The sequence below is a fragment of the Cherax quadricarinatus genome, chromosome 53 (genome assembly GCF_038502225.1).
Source record: "Cherax quadricarinatus isolate ZL_2023a chromosome 53, ASM3850222v1, whole genome shotgun sequence".
Taxonomy (NCBI): Eukaryota; Metazoa; Arthropoda; class Malacostraca; order Decapoda; family Parastacidae; genus Cherax; species Cherax quadricarinatus.
The window spans coordinates 28702188-28724123 of NC_091344.1; the positions used below are offsets into that span (position 1 = coordinate 28702188).

General features: G+C 44.6%; 1 protein-coding gene across 5 annotated transcripts in view; it reads left to right on the forward strand.

The window, feature by feature from the left end:
- Positions 1-21936, forward strand: part of LOC128692435 (pyrimidodiazepine synthase) — a 106795-nt gene that overhangs the window by 17056 nt on the left and 67803 nt on the right. For all 5 annotated transcript variants that reach the window (XM_053781620.2, XM_053781619.2, XM_053781622.2 and 2 more), the window contains 2 exons: positions 7819-7924; positions 20022-20241. In XM_053781620.2, the coding sequence (XP_053637595.2) occupies positions 7819-7924; positions 20022-20241 (326 nt within the window). The remainder of the gene's footprint in view (positions 1-7818; positions 7925-20021; positions 20242-21936) is intronic.

The window sequence follows — 21936 nt, forward strand, 5'->3', positions numbered from 1 at the left end:
GTAGTGGAGGCAGGATACATACATATTCCAAAATCCACCCCTACACTACCGTGTGGGGAGCCTCCCCCACCCCTACACTACCGTGTGGGGAGCCTCCCCCACCCCTACACTACCGTGTGGGGAGCCTCCTCCACCCCTACACTACCGTGTGGGGAGCCTCCCCCACCCCTACACTACCGTGTGGGGAGCCTCCCCCACCCCTACACTACCGTGTGGGGAGCCTCCTCCACCCCTAAACTACCGTGTGGGGAGCCTCCCCCACCCCTACACTACCGTGTGGGGAGCCTCCCTCACCCCTACAATACCGTGTGGGGAGCCTCCTCCACCCCTACACTACCGTGTGGGGAGCCTCCCCCCACCCCTACACTACCGTGTGGGGAGCCTCCTCCACCCCTACACTACCGTGTGGGGAGCCTCCCCCACCCCTACACTACCGTGTGGGGAGCCTCCTCCACCCCTACACTACCGTGTGGGGAGCCTCCCCCACCCCTACACTACCGTGTGGGGAGCCTCCCCCACCCCTACACGACCGTGTGGGGAGCCTCCCCCACCCCTACACTACCGTGTGGGGAGCCTCCCCCACCCCTACACTACCGTGTGGGGAGCCTCCTCCACCCCTACACTACCGTGTGGGGAGCCTCCCCCACCCCTACACTACCGTGTGGGGAGCCTCCCCCACCCCTACACTACCGTGTGGGGAGCCTCCTCCACCCTGATTGTGTTTTCACCCATCACCTAATCTCAACTCAATATAGTACAGAATTCAATGGCATAATATTGAACATTATCATGAACACAAAGACTTTACATATATATATATATATATATATATATATATATATATATATATATATATATATATATATATATATATATATATATATATATATACAATAGTCCAATTATTAAAAATTCTCAAGGAAACCATTTCTCAGACCATTTGCCTGATTCTACCTCCTACATCCAATCAATACAGTATCACGGTGCTAACCGTAATCGGACTTTTAATGTACTTCCATTGCCTATGCACTTACAAGTCACACAACGTCGTGTGAGCACCTGCCATTCTACCCCTCCCTTTTTCCCCCACCTTATCCTCCATTCGAAAACATAATGGGTTTACACAGGTTCTTTCTGTATTTTTCAGATAAAACTCGAATGAACAATAACATTTTAGTTAACCTACTCATTCCCCATATGGGCTGTGCATCATGAATAAGATCTCTTACAGTCTCTTACTCCCTCCGCTCATGGTTGGATGTCGAAATTAAGACAAACCATACATACAACAACATGAGCTGCATTTAGCTTGCATAACTTAATTACATTAATGAATGAACCTACCTTTCTCTTCACTCACCCCGCACAAATGTTTGGGCATGTCACACCCCGCTTGTTCTTCATTCCCTTCACCAACTCCCAAACTTCCACAATACGCAACAGTACAATACGTCAAGTTTGACAATATTTTTTGACAATGATACAGTTCATGTATTTACACTTGTCATTAATACCTTCCCCTAAGGGAAATATTAAGTATGTAGGCCACTCACGCCTGCCACTGTCAGTTATACACTTTCACCTCCACTCACGCCCATCTGCCCATCGCCCCACACCCCAGGATTCCAACTTGTTGCAAACTCCTGACTCCCCCCTAACCCATACAGCAACAGACTCACACCTGCATTTTACTCCCCTCATTCACAATGCCAATAAATCCTCTAATGTTAGCCCTCTATAACCCTCCAAAAAAGCCACCCCCACTCATTCCTGTAAATGTCTCTATTATGGCACAACATTCGATTAAACGTTACCACCAAAACCCTTTGCCTCACCCCCATCCCCTTTCTCCCTTATTCCCCACAAGATGTATACATAATCCACGATTATATGTGTCAAAGCCCTTGCAACACTCATCCACCCCCCCATATTAAGACTTAGTGCCGGCAACACTGACACCCCTTTATCCCACCCCTGCTACCACCCTACTCATCCATCCCCTTATGCACCCCAATCCTTAGCAAAAACAAACCACATGATACGCAGCCTCCTCCCCTCCACATATACCACACCCCCCACCCTCCATGATCCACCTATTCCTGAGCACCGCTCCCAACAGCAAAATGCCATGCAGGAAGTAATACTTGACCTCACATGCCCTAGGTCTTATCCGTAATTTACTGAATTGGTGCCATATTTCATCCCATGTGTATTAACGGTGTCACTACCCTACCCACTCTCATTTTACAGAAAATTCCCACCCTAACTCTCCCAGGTTCCCTAGTTAACACCAATGCATGTTACACCATTTCACATTCCATCAACTCCACTCCCCGGTACCATCTCCTCAGTTGATCATGTACCTATCTAACTGCCCCCTTGCCACCATCCTCCTACACACATCACTTCCCTCTTAATGAACACACATTTTACTAGCCTTCTCAGGTCCTACAATCCTAATCCTCCCTTATTTACCGGTAATGCCGCTACCTTCCTTCACAATCAACCACACCCAGATCCCCACAAGAATTTATACACCTTTCTGAGAATACTCGTCATAATTGTTCCTGTCAATGGCATCACTGCTAATACAAACCAAACTTTACCATATAACAATGCATTAATCACAATCACTCTTTGAATAAGGGTTAAATGGTAAGGTCGCAGCATTTCCGAGCATTGTTGCACCCTTTCCACCATCCTATTCAAATTCGCCTCTCTCACTGCTCTCAGGTCAACCTCATAGAGGACACCACATGTCTTCAGACTTCCAGCCTGCCACTGCACGACATCGCATCCCCATTCCACCCTCCCTGACCACATCCCCAGCCCCATGATCATCAACTTCTCCAAGTTCACTTTCATCCCCGTAGCGCCCCCAAACATGTGCACGACCTCCTACAATGCCCCCAACCATGTCTCCTCACTCACCAGAATAGTTGTGTAATCCACATAACCTACCAAACCAGGCCAAAACTGCCCCTCACTTACTCCTCCCCAGTTTCCTATATGATTCTCCACCATCCTATAAAAGGGGTTCTGTACACATGCAAACAATAGTTGTGACATTGGACATCTCAGCCTAAGACCCAGCCCCATGTTGACTGCCTCCCCCATGCACCCGTTCTCTAGCTCCCCCATACAATGTTTCCACCAACTGCACGATTTCCTACCTGAATCCCTGTCTGATGAGAATATTCTGCAACACTTCCTGTTCCACCCTGTGTGAAGGCTTACTCAGCCCTGTAACAACTTCAGTCCGTATTACTAAGGCTGGCTCCTCCTCAGGAAAATTAATGCATAGAAAAAGAACAAAAACTGACAAACACTTTATTATTTAGAAAATATAAAATATAAAACACTTAAATATGAAATATTGATCCTACATTAAAGAAAATGAAAAATGAAAAATATAAATGATATCTGAATTCAACGCTAATATATATATATATATATAAAACTTGGGTGTCTGGTGTTGGTGACACTGCGTGTTGTTGAAATAGTAGCTGTTTCTGATGATGTGGGGGGGGGTCGCAGGTGTTGGTGACAACCCACCGGCTCGTTCTTCACAGAGTCTATAGCCGTAAAATAATCTATCCAGATGACAGGAAAGCAGGTTCTTTACCGTTGTAATGATGAGGGGTTACGTCCTGCAACTTCATACAAGTACACAGGTAAGTAGATAAACCATGGGACGTCTCAGGATGTTAGTCCGTCTCCTTCAATTCTACTCGTTGGTTGGCAGGTGACCCATTCTGTCATTCCAAGCTGGAAAGAGAGACAGGTTACCCACTGCTTAAGAAATCACTCTCCATGATAAGTACAATACCTAAAAGACGTGGTGATTATTAAGACATTTAACAAAGCAAGACTGAAAGGACTAAGTTTATTATTGGTCAAAAGTGAAGGTTTCAACCAATAAGTCCACTAGAATATGAGCAGACGTGTACTTACAGTAGTGCTGGGAGCTGTGAGTCGAGTGATTACTGTTTGGCCGGAGCCCCACACGTCACCTTTCGAGGGGGGGGGGAGACGGAGGGGAAGGGATAGCAGGACCCTACCCTACCTTAACAAGCAGCCGGCAATCAAACTATCACTTTCGGGGAGTGGGAAAAAAGGAGGGAATAGCAGAAGCTAGACTTACCCTACCTTAACAAGTAGCTGGCAATCAAACTATTGCTACTATATACTCCCTCGCTACTCCTATCTATTGAACTTTTCCCTCACACCCTGTCATATGCCCCCTGCCAATCCAATGCCAACAACCCCACCTCCACTCCCCCCTCCATTTCTTCCACGAAACCCTTAATGATCCTGTGTCCCGTGACCATTGACCTACCCGGCAACCCATATTGAGACTCGGACACCACCCTCCCCACAACACATTTAAGCCTGTTCCCCAGAACTTTTGCAAACAACTTGTAATCAGCACACAGCAACAAAATGGCTCAGTAATCCTTAAGGATACTCTACTGCTTTCCCTTCGAGACCAACACCACCATTGCCATTGCCTGCATTTCTCCCATCTTACCTCTTTCTTTCATCACATTCACTAACTGAGCCAGAAATCCCCTCAGCAGCCCCGAGTGCTGCACACAAAATTCACATGGTAAACTACCAGTCCCCAGTGTCTTTCCCTTACTCATATCCATTAGTGCTCTCAATATTTCCTCCTCTTCAATGACCCCCCCAGCACTGCTTGATCACTCCTCCCCAGTTTACATGGTTCATACCCATGCACTCGCATTACATGCTCCCCTTCCACCCAATGACTTTTCCAATACCCCTCATACCATCTATCTGCATAAGCACTCATCCCCTTTGTGTCCCTTAATACCTGACCCTCTTGATATCCCCCCACCGAAGAAGTGACTTCTAAGCCAGGGATTGCAGTCACATCCTGTCCCAGCTTCTGGTCTTGCAGTATGCATGCTGACAGCCTTTCCCCCCCATAAAACCTCGTCCATCCCTGCCTGCATCAGCACTGCTGCAGAACACTCCTCCTGCAACTCCCTTATCCTCCTCTTCAACATTTGTATGTCCTCTACTGGATAATTCCCCGCCACTGCCCCTCCTGCATAACACCCCCGTAATCTGTCTTCTAAGTAAGTGGTTAGGCCAAACCGCAACTGATTAATTTGCTTCCCCTCACGCAAGTAAAATTTATGGATCCTTGCTCTTGCCACACTATCCCACCATCCCACCACAGCCTCCACATTCCTCCCCTCTGTGCAAAGCACCAACGTCACCCACCCACCTCCACCATTACCGCCCTATGATCAGAATACGCTATCTCAATGGTCTTAAGTAACTCGACCATTACCCTCTGCATTAGATATATTCTGCCCAACTGTGCTGCATATCCCCTCCATACAAAAGTATGCACCACCTCCCACATACCTCCCCCAAACACACCCCTTAAATAGATATCCCTAAAAAGTCCCCTAATACTGTAGAAAAATACCCCACCCCCCTGGGTTCCACAACTGCCCTCTTGATAACATAACTTCAATCCCCCCTAATCAATCACCATGGACGGTAACATGCGTAGGAAGTACACTAGTTCCTCACGCATGAAAGCCGTCTTCACTTTTGCATCACTTTTAGCTGGGGCATATACACATACAAATGCTACTCTCTCACCCACCCACCATCGTTCCACATGCATTACCCGCCCCCCCTCCCCCCCGCCCCCTTCAGTCCTATGCAAAACAAATGGGCTCGCCTCCCTGATCAAACACCCCCACTCCCCTTTTCAACTGATCAAACGGCAGCACAAATGCCTGTTAACCTGTCACCACTAACTCTCGACCAATCTTGAAGTTGTGTTCCTGTACAAAAACTACATCTGTGTTATATCTGTTCAAAAATATTCTAAACCACTCTCGTTTCATGCCATCACACAATCCATTTATATTTATAGTTACACACCTGAGGCCATCTTAAGGTTTCCATTCCTGCCACCTCTCAACACTCTTCCCAGTCTGATCAGTCACTCGGGCACTACCTTTGCCACTCTCACCACACTCCCCGCCCCCACCTACTGGTGCTGCACTCCCTGAGTGTCACCTTGCTTCCCATATACCCATGTCTTCTTTCCTGTTCTTTGCGCCGGTGTCAGAACCTCCTCCATGTCAGTGTCCTGAGAGGCCACACGATGGACTTCCACCTCCACCTTCCTGTATTCCATCCCACGTTCTGCTGTGGCATCCGCACAATCCTTTGCAGGCGCCAAATGATCCTCCCGTCTCTCACACGCCACTTCCCCCACCTCATCCCCACCCACCTGCTCTATGTGACCCTCCTCATTAGTCTGTAACATAGCCCTCAACACCGTTGTTGGATCCACCTCTATAGCTGTCACCTCGGCACTCACTTTCACCTCCTCGATCATCGTTGGCGCTGTTGTTGGGCTGGTTAACCCTTGGGGCTTCATTCCCTCCCCCATTTCCATGGGTGTAACCTCCACCTCCTCACTCCATTTACAACAATGCCCTCCACCTTGCCTTCAGTCTTCGTCAGTCATCTGGCACTCATGAGCAGGTGCTCCCCCCCTGCTGGCCCAGGCACCCGTTTCTGCTTCCCGTACTCTGCCACCATATGTTCATATGCCGCGCACAGATGGCACATACGCCTCTGCCCAGCATACACCACCATTACCTGAGTTTTAAACTCTTCAAGGTAGATGTATGTGGGTATAGGATGTCTCAATGTCATTCTGAGTGTAAAGGTGCCCTCCAGTAGTCCCGTGTAGGCCCCTGTCACCCACTTTCCTGGTTGGGCCATATGAACAGCCCCATATTTGTCGAATACACATCGGATGTCTGCTTTGTCTACTTCAAATGACAAGTTACATAGCTTGACCCATGTGTAATGCTGCGACACATCTGTCATCTTGACCCCTCACTGCTGGCTTCAGGTCAACACAAACATCTTGGAAACGAGCCACCAATGACTCGTACACTGGAGCAGATAGCAAATTCACAAACAGTCTATATGCTCCATTCATTGCCACTCCATATAATTCGTTGTCCTTTATTCCATATACCTCATGTATAATCGCTGGTAGTAACACCTGGGCTGACATAGACGTTATTGCTGGACGGAGGAGCTCAATGTTTACTCGGCGCCTCACACCTAGCACCATTTTGTCTCTGCATAGCTCGCTTGGGTGAACAGTAGAAGGATGCAAAGCACCACTGCTCTCCACCACATCCAGGCAGCGAATTGTCTACTTATCTATATGTTGTTGCAAGGGTCGAGTTTTAGCTCCTGGCTCTGCCTCTCAACTTGCTGCTGGCCAGATTCACTCTTTCTTAACACTATGTATGAAGTCTGCCTCCACCAAGTCTTCATCTAGGTCATTCCACTTCCCAACCTCCCTGAGACTGAAGAAATGCTTCCTGACATCGCTGCGACTCTCATCTATGTTTTTAGCTTCCATCTATAACCCAAGTACCTGTTTCCCGCTCGTCATCAAACATGTATGTGGATATATGGGTTTGTTAGGCATAGAGCCGTCAATTGAACAAGAGTCATTAGGACTGCACGATACGTGTGTGTGTGTGTGTGTGTGTGTGTGTGTGTGTGTGTGTGTGTGTGTGTGTGTGTGTGTGCGTGCGTGCACACACGCTGCCTTATTTAGAGCTAAGATTAAACATAATTTATTTACAAATTATAATAAACACAATAATGTACTCTCCTTCAAACTTACATTTCAATAGTTCATTTTATGAAGAACATTAAAGTAATTTTTAGCTACCCAATAACTCCAGCAGTTTTACTAGTTTTATTTAATAAATATTTTGGTGTTGTCAGGATCATCCTGCCCTCCACTGGAAGATGGAGTCATGCGGGTTTACAGCATGAAGTATTGCCCTTATGCCCAGCGAACACATCTTGTTCTTGCTGCCAAGAACATTAAGTAAGCACAATTATGTTCACTGTATTATTATCAGCAAAACAAATTTATTTAACTTTAAGTATATAACACTGAAGTTCAAATATTTTTTTCTTCCTTTGATCTCTATTTTAAATTGTTACTTAACCAACTTGCAACATCAACTTGCAACATCAACTTGCAACATCAACTTGCAACATCAACTTGCAACATCAGCTTGCACCATCAACTTGCAACATCAACTTGCAACATCAGCTTGCACCATCAACTTGCAACATCAACTTGCAACATCAACTTGCAACATCAACTTGCAACATCAACTTGCAACATCAACTTGGAACATCAACTTACACCATCAACTTGCAACATCAACTTGCACCATCAACTTGTAACATCAACTTGCACCATCAACTTGCAACATCAACTTGCAACATCAACTTGCAACCTCAACCTGCAACATCAACTTGCAGCACCAACTTGCAACCTCAACTTGCAACCTCAACTTGCAACATCAACTTGCAACCTCAACTTGCAACATCAACTTGCAACCTTAACTTGCAACATCAACTTGCAACATCAACTTGCAACATCAACTTGCAACATCAACTTGCAACATCAACTTGCAACCTCAACTCACTTGATACTAAGATACAATAATGAGTTTCAGAGGAATTAGTTTATGATGATTTTGTATCTGAGATAACTAGTTATAAAATACATCAAGATTTCCATTATATGCAAAATAGGAATAATGCTGAAGAAGTTTACCTGGAGTTTACCTGGAGAGATTTCCGGGGGTCAACGCCCCCGCGGCCCGGTCTGTGACCAGGTCTCATGGTGGATCAGAGCCTGATCAACCAGGTTGTTACTGCTGGCTGCGCGCAATCCAATGTACGAGCCACAGCCCGGCTGGTTAGGTACCGACTTTAGGTGCTTGTCCAGTGCCAGCTTGAAGACTGCCAGGGGTCTGTTGGTAATCCCCCTTATGTATTGTGGGAGGCAGTTGAACAGTCTTGGACCCCTGACACTTATTGTATGGTCTCTTAACGTGCTAGTGACACACCTGCTTTTCATTGAGGGGATGTTGCATCGTCTGCCAAGTCTTTTGCTTTCGTAGTGAGTGATTTTCGTGTACAAGTTCGGTACTAGTCCCTCTAGGATTTTTCAGGTGTATATAATCATGTATCTCTCCCGCCTGCGTTCCAGGGAGTACAGGTTCAGGAACTTCAAGCGCTCCCAGTAATTGAGGTGTTTTATCTCCGTCATGCGCGCCGTGAAGGTTCTCTGTACAATTTCTAGGTCAGCAATTTCACCTGCCTTGAAAGGTGCTGTTAGTGTGCAGCAATATTCCAGCCTAGATAGAACAAGCGACCTGAAGAGTGTCATCATGGGCTTGGCATCCCTAGTTTTGAAGGTTCTCATTATCCATCCTGTCATTTTTCTAGCAGATGCGATTGATACAATGTTATGGTCCTTGAAGGTGAGATCCTCCCACAGGTCTTTGAGGTTGGTTTCTCGCTCTATTTTGTGGCTGGAATTTGTTTTGAATTTTGATGAAGGTTTGATTTCCTCATGTTTACCGTATTGGGGTAATTGAAATTTCTCATCGTTGAACTTCATATTGTTTTCTGCAGCCCACTGAAAGATTTGGTTGATGTTCGCCTGGAGCCTTGCAGTTTCTGCAATGGAAGACACTGTCATGCAGATTCGGGTGTCATCTGCAAAGGAAGACACGGTGCTGTGGCTGACATCCTTGTCTATGTCAGATATGAGGATGAGAAACAAGATGAGAGCGAGTACTGTGCATTGCGGAACAGAGCTTTTCACCGTAGCCACCTCAGACTTTACTCTATTGACTACTACTCTTTGTGTTCTGTTTGTGAGGAAATTATAGATCCATCTACCAACTTTTCCTGTTATTCCTTTAGCACGCATTTTGTGCGCTATTACGCCATGGTCACACTCGTCGAAGGCTTTCGCCAAGTCTGTATATATTATATCTGCATTCTTTTTGTCTTCTAGTGCATCTAGGACCTTGTCGTAGTGATCCAGTAGTTGGGACAGACAGGAGCGACCTGTTCTAAACCCATGTTGCCCTGGGTTGTGTAACTGATGGGTATCTAGATGGGTGACGATCTTGCTTCATAGGACCCTTTCAAAGATTTTCATGGTATGGGATGTTAGTGCTATCGGTCTATAGTTCTTTGCTATTGTTTTACTGCCCCCTTTGTGGAGTGGGGCTATGTCTGTTATTTTTAGTAACTGAGGGACGACCCCCGTGTCCATGCTCCCTCTCCATAGGATGGTAAAAGCACGTGATAGGGGCTACTTGCAGTTCTTGATGAAGACGGAGCTCCCAAACCATACCCCCGGCCGGGATTGAACCCGCGGTCATAGAGTCTCAAAACTCCAGCCCGTCGCGTTAGCCACTAGACCAGCTAGCCACAAAAAGATTCATCCAACTAGGTATATTTCTACACCATAGGAAGGTTAGCACAGGCACCTCTGTGACCACAAATGCAAGTTTTTACAGACGAATCTCCAGCTAGCGTGGCCGTGACGAACTCTAGCTCAAGTCCCTTCACTGCCGTCAACATGACTTAAGAAATCGTAATGACACGATTGCAAATAAACCATACCCCCGGCCGGGATTGAACCCGCGGTCATAGAGTCTCAAAACTCCAGCCCGTCGCGTTAGCCACTAGACCAGCTAGCCACAAAAAGATTCATCCAACTAGGTATATTTCTACACCATAGGAAGGTTAGCACAGGCACCTCTGTGACAACAAATGCTAGTTTTTACAGACGAATCTCCAGGGTATGGTTTATTTGCAATCGTGTCATTACGATTTCTTAAGTCATGTTGACGGCAGTGAAGGGACTTGAGCTAGAGTTCGTCACGGCCACGCTAGCTGGAGATTCGTCTGCAAAAACTTGCATTTGTGGTCACAGAGGTGCCTGTGCTAACCTTCCTATGGTGTAGAAATATACCTAGTTGGATGAATCTTTTTGTGGCTAGCTGGTCTAGTGGCTAACGCGACGGGCTGGAGTTTTGAGACTCTATGACCGCGGGTTCAATCCCGGCCGGGGGTATGGTTTATTTGCAATCGTGTCATTACGATTTCTTAAGTCAAGACGGAGCTCCATGAGTCTGGCCCTGGGACAGAGTGCATGGGCATGTCATTTATCGCCTGTTCGAAGTCATTTGGCGTCAGGATAACACCAGATAGGCTTGTGTTTACCAAATTATGTGGCTCTCTCAATTCAAGTTCAATTCAATTCAAGTTTATTCTCTATTAGGGTTACAATGTGGGGTTTACAGGTTTTGGGTATTGTGTGGTTTACTTGTTATAAAATACTAATTACAGAGGGGGCCACTAGGACACCTAGCCTTGCTTGGCATTTCGAGCAGACTTAGATTAATTCTTAACATTAAATCCTTACAGATTATGGTATTAAGGCTTAGTGACTGCATCATAATTTGTGAGTTTAACAATGTGAATGCTTTTGTTTTGGCGCAATACAAAGTGTCTATATTGGAGTATCATAGGCAAACTTATGACTAGTTAGGATTTATTGTTTTAAGATTAAGATTAGTATTTCTGGGTTTATAGTCATTGGGTGAGTGAGTGTAATTGTGAACCATCAGGTGGTTATCATGTAGTTAGTTGTCGGGGTGAATCAGGGAGATAAGATGTTTTCTAACTGTAGTTTTGAAAGTGATGAATGTGTCTGCAGTTCTAGAGTTTTCAGGTAGTGTGTTCCAGAGTTTAGGTCCTTTGAAATACATTGAATTTTTGTAAAGGTTTAGTCGAACACGGGGAATGTCATAGAGATGTTTGTGTCTGGTGTTATGCCTGTGGATCCTGTCACAACTATCAAGAAAGCATTTTAGGTCAAGGTTAATATTGGAATTTAAGGTCCTGTAGATATAGATTGCACAGTAGTAAGTGTGGATGTTCTGAACAGGGAATAAGTTTAGATCTATGAAGAGTGAGGGTGGGGGTGTTGCCAGGGATGGGATTTAGTGATTATTCTTACTGCGGCTTTTTGTTGGGTTATTATTGGCTTTAGGTGTGTTGCTGCAGTTGATCCCCAAGCACAGATAGCATAGGTGAGGTATGGATATATAAGTGAGTGGTATAGTGTGAGAAGGGCAGTTTGCAGCACGTAGTATCGTATCTTGGAGAGGATTCCCACCGTTTTGGATATTTTTGTTTGTTATGTGTTGGATATGGGTGCTGAAATTTAGGCTGTTGTCGAGGTATAGGCCAAGGAATTTGCCCTCATTATGTCTGGCAATTAGAGTGTTGTCGATCTTAATATTAAGTTGCGCAACACCTACTCTGCTACCAAACATAATACAGTAGGTTTTGCCAGTGTTAAGTGTAAGTTTATTGGCTGTCATCCAAGTCGATATTTTGAGCAGCTCCTCGTTAACAATGGTGTTGAGGGTGGCAAGATTAGGGTGGGAGATGACATAAGTCGTGTCGTCAGCAAAGAAAATGGGTTTCAGGTGTTGGGATATGTTTGGAAGATCATTGATGTAAATGAGGAAGAGCAGGGGACCAAGGACACTTCCCTGCGGAACTCCAGTATCAAGTGGCCGTATTGATGAGGCTGTGTCTTTAATGGTGACATACTGATACCTATTAGAAAGGTAGGATTTAAAATATGCAAGCGCATGGCCTCTTATACCGTAATGGTTAAGTTTGTGGAGTAGGATGCCGTGGTTTACTGTGTCAAACGCTTTTCTTAGGTCAATAAAAATTCCTAGCAGATATTCCTTATTTTCCAATGCTGTGTAAAGCAGGTCTAGCATTTTTATAATTGCATCATTAGTGCTTTTATTTTTCCTGAATCCAAATTGGCAGGGGTTGAGTATGTTTTGTGATGTTATAAATGAATATAGTCTCCTGTGCACGAGTTTCTCGAAGATTTTGGATAGCAATGGTAAGTTTGATATTGGCCTATAGTTGTTTACATCTGTAGGGTCACCACCTTTATGTATTGGTGTAACCCTTGCTGTCTTGAGTAGTGTCGGGAAAGTGCTAGTTTCTAGTGACTTATTAAAAAGTAATGTAATAGCATGCGAAAGGACATGGGCCGCTCGCTTGTACAATAATGGTTGGACATGAGACAGATTCCTGGAGTTATTTTTAAGTGACTTTATGATCGCAGTGACTTCCGTGGGCTCAGTTGGTACAAGATAGAAGGAATTTGGGAAATTCCCATCTAGGTAGTCCCCGGCATGGGCATTGGTACGTGGGATTTTACTGGCAAGATTAGATCCTATGTTTGAGAAGAAGTCGTTTATCTTGTTAGCTGTATCAGTGGGATGTAGTGGTGTTTCATGAGGTTTAGTTAGAACAATATTCTTGTTTTTTTCTCAGTTTGTGTGTCCCCAGAATCTGGGAAAGTGTTTTCCAGGTCCTTTTTATATCTCTTGTGTCAGTGAATCTGCTGGAGTAGTACAGTTGTTTGGCTTTATTAATTTGGTGAGAACTGTTGAATATTGTTTAAGAATATCTTTGTGTATTAAGCCCTTTCTATATTGCGTTTCATATTGGTGTTTCTTATCAATGGATTTCAGAATGCTGCTGGTTAGCCATGGGCAACCAAGCCGTTTATTCGTGATCTGTTCCGTTTTTATAGGACAATGTTTGTTGTATAGTCTAAGTATTTTGTTAAGAAAAATGTCTGTCCAATCGTCAATACCATTGGCATTGGAGAATTCTGTAGGCCAGTCAACAGTCTCTAGGTCTGTTGTGAAATTCCTTATTGAGGCCTCGTCATGGAGTCTAAATGAAACTTTGTTGTATTCAAGTGGTGGCTTACTAATGTTTGTTAAGAGGAAGGTTGGGTAGTGGTCAGTAGTGCTGTCTGTGATTATCCCTGATTTAAGGGGGGCTAGTATATTGGTCCATATGTGGTCTATTATGGTTGCACTTGTCTCAGTCAGCCTGGTTGGTTTAGTTATTGTTGGTATGAGAAGTGTGTTGTTCATATTCTTGATGAAATCAGTTACAGTCTGATCACCTGGTAGGCCAAGGTTGATATTGAAGTCTCCAGCTAAGAGAAGGTGGTGCTTGTTCATTTGTCTGTTTGTTATTAGTGACTTTAGAATCTCACTGAAGTTTGGGATGTTTGTGTGGGGTATCCGGTATATGGCACCGATTGTTATAGGCGTCTTGAGGTTTTTTACAGTAAAATGAGCAAAAATGTATTCCCCATATTCATCACTAAAGTATTTAGTGCTAATACAAGACAGTTGGTTAGAGTAATAGATTGCAGTACCATCCCCAACTTGGTATGGTCTGCAGTTGTGGATTGCTGTGTATCCTGGTAGAGGGTAGATATCAATTGTGTCCTACTTAAGCCAGGTCTCAGTGAGAATAATGCAGGAGAAGGGTGTCTTTAGTGACTCAAGGAGTGCCAGGAGGCCATCATAGTGTTTGCTTAAGGACCTGACGTTGTAGTTAAGAACTGATAGACTTTGAGCATTGTTTAGGATAGTGGTGGCTTGTGACGCTATGTAATAAAGGCAGTTACCTTCCAATAAGTTTTGATTGTGTGTTAGATTATGGAGGTTTAGATCAGGGTCAACGTGATCATTCATCTTTTAGGTTTAAATAGTGGTTGTTTATATCCTGTATTATGTGGTGAGTTCTAATACTGATTTCTGTAGTGGTGGGAGATTTGGATAAGTATACCGCTAAAGCACTTTGGTCATATAGAGTATAGTCACTAATAAACATATTGAAATTGATATTGTCAATGTGTTGTGCTAGAATGAGCTAAAGTACAACTAGGTATAAACTAATACTATAAAAAAAAATTACAAGTGGCACCAGACTCACTCTTGTAATTGCACTAAGGTGCAATGTTGTCTATGTATTGAGCTAGAATGAGCTAGAATCATTAAAAAATCATTTAGATCTTAGATTCTCAGTCTGGTTAGCGGCTTGCTAAAAACTGAGTCATACTGGGACTTGAGTAGTTCACTCATTTCCTTGCTGTCATCTGTGTAGGACCCATCTTGTTTAAGTAGGGGCCCAATACTGGATGTTGTTCTCGACTTTGATTTGGCATAAGAAAAGAAATACTTTGGGTTTCTTTCGATTTCATTTATGGCTTTTAGTTCTTCCTGTGATTCCTGACTCCTATAAGATTCCTTTAGCTTTAGTTCGATGTTTGCTATTTCTCTGACCTGTGTCTCCCTACGCATTTCAGATATATTGGCCTCTTTTAGCCGCTCTGCTATTCTTTTCCGTCGCCTGTAAAGGGAGCGCTTGTCTCTTTCTTTTTTACATCTACTCCTCCTTTTTCATAAAGGAATAAGACTTGAGCATACATCGAGTGGCATAGAGTTAATCTGTTCTAGGCATAAGTTGGGTCTGTACTCACCTACTTGTACTCACCTGGTTGAGGTTGCAGGGGTCGAGTGCTAACTCCTGGCCCCACCTCTTCACTGGTCGCTACTAGGTCACTCTCCCTGAACGGTGAGCTTTATCATACCTCTGCTTAAAGCTATTTATGGATCCTGCCTTCACTACATAGCTTCCCAAACTATTCCACTTCCTGACTACTCTGTGGCTGAAGAAATACTTCCTAACATCTCTGTGATTCATCTGTGTCTTCAACTTCCAACTGTGTCCCCTTGTTGCTGTGTCCCATCTCTGGAATATCCTGTCTTTGTCCACCTTGTCAATTCATCTCATTATTTTTTATGTCGTTATCATGTCCCTCCTATCTCTCCTGTCTTCCAGTGTCGTCAGGTCGATTTCCCCTAACCTCTCCTCGTGGGACATACTTCTTAGCTCTGGGACTAGTCTTGTTGCAAACCTTTGCACTTTCTCTAGTTTCTTTACGTGCTTGGTTAGGTGTGGGTTCCAAACTGGTGCCGCATACTCCATTATGGGCCTAACGTACACGGTGTACAGGGTCCTGAACGATTCCTTATTAAGATGTCGGAATGCTGTTCAGAGGTTTGCTAGGAGCCCATGTGCTGCAACAGTCATTTAGTTGATGTGTGCTTCAGGAGATGTGCCTGGTGTTATAGTCACCCCTAGATCTTTTTCCTTGAGCGAGGTTTGTAGTCTCGGGCCCCCTAGACTGTACTCTGTTTGCGGTCTTCTTTTCCCTTCCCCAATCTTCATGACTTTGCACTTGGTGTGGTCGAACTCCAGGAGCCAATTGCTGGATCAGATCTGCAGCCCTTCCAGATCCCTTTGTAGTTCTGCCTGGTTGTCGATCGAATGAATTTTTCTCATCAACTTCACGTCATCTGCAAACAGGGACACTTCTATTCCATCCGTCACGTCGTTCACAAATACCAGAAACAGCACTGGTCCTAGGACTGACTCCTGTGGGGCCCCGCTGGTCACAGGTGCCCACTCTGACACCTCTAAACGTACCATGACTCTCTGCTGTCTTCCTGACAAGTATTCCCTGATCCATTGTAGTGCCTTCCCTGTTATCCCTGCTTGGTCCTAGAGTTTTTGCACTAATCTCTTGTGTGGAACTGTGTCAAACGCCTTCTTGCAGTCCAAGAAAATGCAATACACCCACCCCTCTCTCTCTTGTCTTACTGCTGTCACCATGTCATAGAACTCCAGTAGGTTTGTGACACAAGATTTCCCATCCCTGAAACCATGTTGGCTGCTGTTGATTAGATAATTCCTTTTTAGGTGTTCCACCACTCTTTTCCTGATAATCTTCTCCATGACTTTGCATACTATACATGTCAGTGACACTGGTCTATAGTTCAGAGCTTCATGTCTGTCTCCTTTTTTAAAGATTGGGACTACATTTGCTGTCTTCCATGCCTCAGGCAATCTCCCTGTTTCGATAGATGTATTGAATATTGTTGTTAGGGGTACACATAGCGCCTCTGCTCCCTCTCTCAGGACCCATGGAGAGATGTTATCCGGCCTCATTGCCTTTGAGGTATCTAGATCACTCAGAAGCCTCTTCACTTCTTCCTCAGTTGTGTGTACTGCGTTCAGCACTTGTTGGTGTACCCCACCTCTCAGTCTTTCTGTAACCCCTTCTGTCTCCTCTGTGAACACTTCTTTGAATCTCTTGTTGAGTTCCTCACATCACGGTCACTTCTCGTTGTCTCTCCTCCTTCCTTCCTTAGCCTGATTACCTTGTCCTTGATTGTTGTTTTCCTCCTGATGTGGCTGTATAACAGTTTCGGGTTAGATTTGGCTTTCGCTGCTATGTCATTTACATATTGTCGTTGGGCTTCCCTTCTTATCTGTGTACATTCATTTCATGCTTTACGACTGCTCTCCTTATTCTCCTGGGTCCTTTGCCTTCTATATTTCTTCCATTCTCTAGCACACTTGGTTTTTGCCTCCCTGCATCTTTGGGTGAACCATGGGCTCATCCTGACTTTTTCATTATTCCTGTTACCTTTCGATACAAACCTCTCCTCAGCCTCCTTGCACATTGTTGTTACATATTCCATCATCTCATTAACTGGCTTCCCTGCCAGTTCTCTGTCCGACTGAACCCCTTTCAGGAAGTTACTCATTCCCGTGTAGTCCCCTTTCTTGTAGTTTGGCTTCATTCGCCCTGGACTTCCTGCTTCTCCCTCCACTTGTAGCTCTACTGTGTATTCGATGCTTCAAACCATATGATCGATGGCCCCAAGTGGTCTTTCATATGTCATGTCCTCAATATCTGCACTACTCAAGGTGAATACTAGGTCCAGTCTTGCTGGTTCATCCTCTCCAGTCTCTCTTGTAGTGTCCCTTACGTGTTGGTACATGAAGTTTTCCAGTACCACCTCCATCATCTTAGCCCTCCATGTATCTTGACCCCCATGTGGCTCCAAGTTCTCCCAGTTGATTTCCTTGTGGTTAAAGTCACCCATGATCAGAAGCTTTGCCCTGCATGCATGAACTCTTCTGGTCACTGCAGTCAGTGTTTCAACCATCGCTCTGTTGCTCTCATCATACTCTTGTCTTGGCCTCCTTCTGTTCTGTGGTGGGTTATACATCCCTGTAATTACCACTTTGGGACCTCCAGAGTGAAGCGTTCCCGCTATGTAATCGCTTGCTTCTCTGCTGTCTCCTCTCTCCAGCTCATCAAAATTCCGTCGGTTTTTGATCAGCTGTGCCACTCCTCCACTCCCCCTTGTTCCCTTTGTCTTTCCTCAGGATCTGGTATCCCGTTGGAAACATGGCATCTGTTATCAAACCTGTAAGCTTGGTTTCTGTGTTGCTTAGTCTATCTTCCCAGCTTACATCGTTTAGGACTTGGTTTACTTGGTCCCACTTTATGTTCTTGTTATTGAAGTTGAATTTGGTGAAGGCTCTCTCGTGATTGATCTCATTTTGGCGAATAGTAAACTGCAGTCAGTTGTGTAGCTGCAGTTATGTATGTCAGTTGTGTAGCTGCAGTCATGCATGTCAGTTGTGTAGCTGCAGTCATGTACGTCAGCTGTGTAGCTGCAGTCATGTACGTCAATTATGTAGCTGCAGTCATGTACGTCAGTTGTGTAGCTGCAGTCATGTACGTCAGTTGTGTAGCTGCAGTCATGTACGTCAGTTGTGTAGCTACAGTCATGTATGTTCGTCAGTTGTGTAGCTGCAGTCATGTACGTCAGTTGTGTAGCTGCAGTCATGTACGTCAGTTGTGTAGCTGCAGTCATGTACGTCAGTTGTGTAGCTACAGTCATGTATGTTCGTCAGTTGTGTAGCTGCAGTCATGTACGTCAGTTGTGTAGCTGCAGTCATGTACGTCAGTTGTGTAGCTGCAGTCATGTACGTCAGTTGTGTAGCTACAGTCATGTATGTTCGTCAGTTGTGTAGCTGCAGTCATGTACGGCAGTTGTGTAGCTGCAGTCATGTACGTCAGTTGTGTAGCTGCAGTCATGTACGGCAGTTGTGTAGCTGCAGTCATGTACGTCAGTTGTGTAGCTGCAGTGATGTACGTCAGTTGTGTAGCTGCAGTCATGTACGTCAGTTGTGTAGCTGCAGTCATGTACGTCAGTTGTGTAGCTGCAGTGATGTACGTCAGTTGTGTAGCTGCAGTGATGTACGTCAGTTGTGTAGCGGCAGTAATGTACGTCAGTCGTGTACCGGCAGTAATGTACGTCAGTCGTGTAGCTGCAGTCATGTACGTCAGTCGTGTAGCTGCAGTCATGTACGTCAGTCGTGCAGCTGCAGTCATGTACGTCAGTCGTGTAGCTGCAGTCATGTACGTCAGTCGTGTAGCTGCAGTCATGTACGTCAGTTGTGTAGCTGCAGTGATGTACGTCAGTTGTGTAGCTGCAGTCATGTACGTCAGTTGTGTAGCTGCAGTCATGTACGTCAGTTGTGTAGCTGCAGTGATGTACGTCAGTTGTGTAGCTGCAGTGATGTACGTCAGTTGTGTAGCGGCAGTAATGTACGTCAGTCGTGTACCGGCAGTGATGTACGTCAGTCGTGTAGCTGCAGTCATGTACGTCAGTCGTGTAGCTGCAGTCATGTACGTCAGTCGTGTAGCTGCAGTCATGTACGTCAGTCGTGTAGCGGCAGTGATGTACGTCAGTCGTGTAGCTGCAGTGATGTACGTCAGTCGTGTAGCTGCAGTGATGTACGTCAGTCGTGTAGCTGCAGTCATGTACGTCAGTCGTGTAGCTGCAGTCATGTACGTCAGTCGTGTAGCTGCAGTCATGTACGTCAGTCGTGTAGCTGCAGTCATGTACGTCAGTCGTGTAGCTGCAGTCATGTACGTCAGTCGTGTAGCTGCAGTCATGTACGTCAGTCGTGTAGCGACACAATGTTCGTTATTTTTCAGTAAATAATAAAAATATAAATGTCATTTTTTTTTAATTTCTGAAAATGTTTAATAATTCTGTAACTTTCTGACGCGCTGTTGACATCATAAAAGCCAACACAGCCTAAGTTATGTAATTATATAATCTGCTTTATTTTTTAACGACCATCTGTCGAAGAAGTAAATATTCCTTTATTTAATTATCAGATGTATCTTGAGATTAAGAATCACCAGAATCAAATTAAAAATCACTCATTTTTTATTACCTAAAAAAACAATGTAGGTTTATATTTTGGTTTAGTATATATAATTCCATTCCAATGACGTGGATTTTCTATAAACATTTTAGACACGAAGTTGTTTATGTGAACTTGAAGAACAAACCGGAGTGGCTGTTTGAGAAGAATTCCCTGGGTAAAGTTCCAGTCCTGCAGATAAATGAACATTGTTTGTTTGAGTCGTTGATAACTTGCGACTACCTGGATGAAGTCTACCCTGAGCCTCCACTCTACCCTGCTCAACCTTTAAAAAAAGCTCAAGATCGAATGTTTATTGAGCTCTGGTCACAGGTATGTATTAAACACCCGCAGAGATTTGTGCACCAAATTCTTGGATTCAGAACAGTTAAAACCGTATGAAATATATTTGCTGCCTTAATTTAAAAAAAACTTAATCGATATTTTGGGAATTATTTCCAATCATCCATGCAAGAACCTCCTATAAGCCATTAAAGTGCGATGCCTCATGTTGATGATACTGATTAATTAGGCTGGAATCCTTAACAGTATTGAAATATCGGAGTTGTAAGCATTATGTTGAAGGAAGTGAAGACGGACGGTAATGCTGACACATAAATATAATAAATGATACAGCAGAACTATACTGATTCACACAGTGATGCAGCAGGACTATACTGATTCACACAGTGATGCAGCAGGACTATACTGATTCACACAGTGATGCAGCAGGACTATACTGATTCACACAGTGATGCAGCAGGACTATACTGATTCACACAGTGATGCAGCAGGACTATACTGATTCACACAGTGATGCAGCAGGACTATACTGATTCACACAGTGATGCAGCAGGACTATACTGATTCACACAGTGATGCAGCAGAACTATACTGATTCACACAGTGATGCAGCAGGACTATACTGATTCACACAGTGATGCAGCAGGACTATACTGATTCACACAGTGATGCAGCAGGACTATACTGATTCACACAGTGATGCAGCAGAACTATACTGATTCACACAGTGATGCAGCAGAACTATACTGATTCACACAGTGATGCAGCTGCAGGACTATACTGATTCACACAGTGATGCAGCAGGACTATACTGATTCACACAGTGATGCAGCAGGACTATACTGATTCACACAGTGATGCAGCAGGACTATACTGATTCACACAGTGATGCAGCAGGACTATACTGATTCACACAGTGATGCAGCAGGACTATACTGATTCACACAGTGATGCAGCAGAACTATACTGATTCACACAGTGATGCAGCAGGACTATACTGATTCACACAGTGATGCAGCAGGACTATACTGATTCACACAGTGATGCAGCAGAACTCTACTGATTCACACAGTGATGCAGCAGAACTATACTGATTCACACAGTGATGCAGCAGAACTATACTGATTCACACAGTGATGCAGCAGGACTATACTGATTCACACAGTGATGCAGCAGGACTATACTGATTCACACAGTGATGCAGCAGGACTATACTGATTCACACAGTGATGCAGCAGGACTATACTGATTCACACAGTGATGCAGCAGGACTATACTGATTCACACAGTGATGCAGCAGGACTATACTGATTCACACAGTGATGCAGCAGAACTATACTGATTCACACAGTGATGCAGCAGGACTATACTGATTCACACAGTGATGCAGCAGGACTATACTGATTCACACAGTGATGCAGCAGGACTATACTGATTCACACAGTGATGCAGCAGGACTATACTGATTCACACAGTGATGCAGCAGGACTATACTGATTCACACAGTGATGCAGCAGGACTATACTGATTCACACAGTGATGCAGCAGGACTATACTGATTCACACAGTGATGCAGCAGGACTATACTGATTCACACAGTGATGCAGCAGGACTATACTGATTCACACAGTGATGCAGCAGGACTATACTGATTCACACAGTGATGCAGCAGAACTATACTGATTCACACAGTGATGCAGCAGGACTATACTGATTCACACAGTG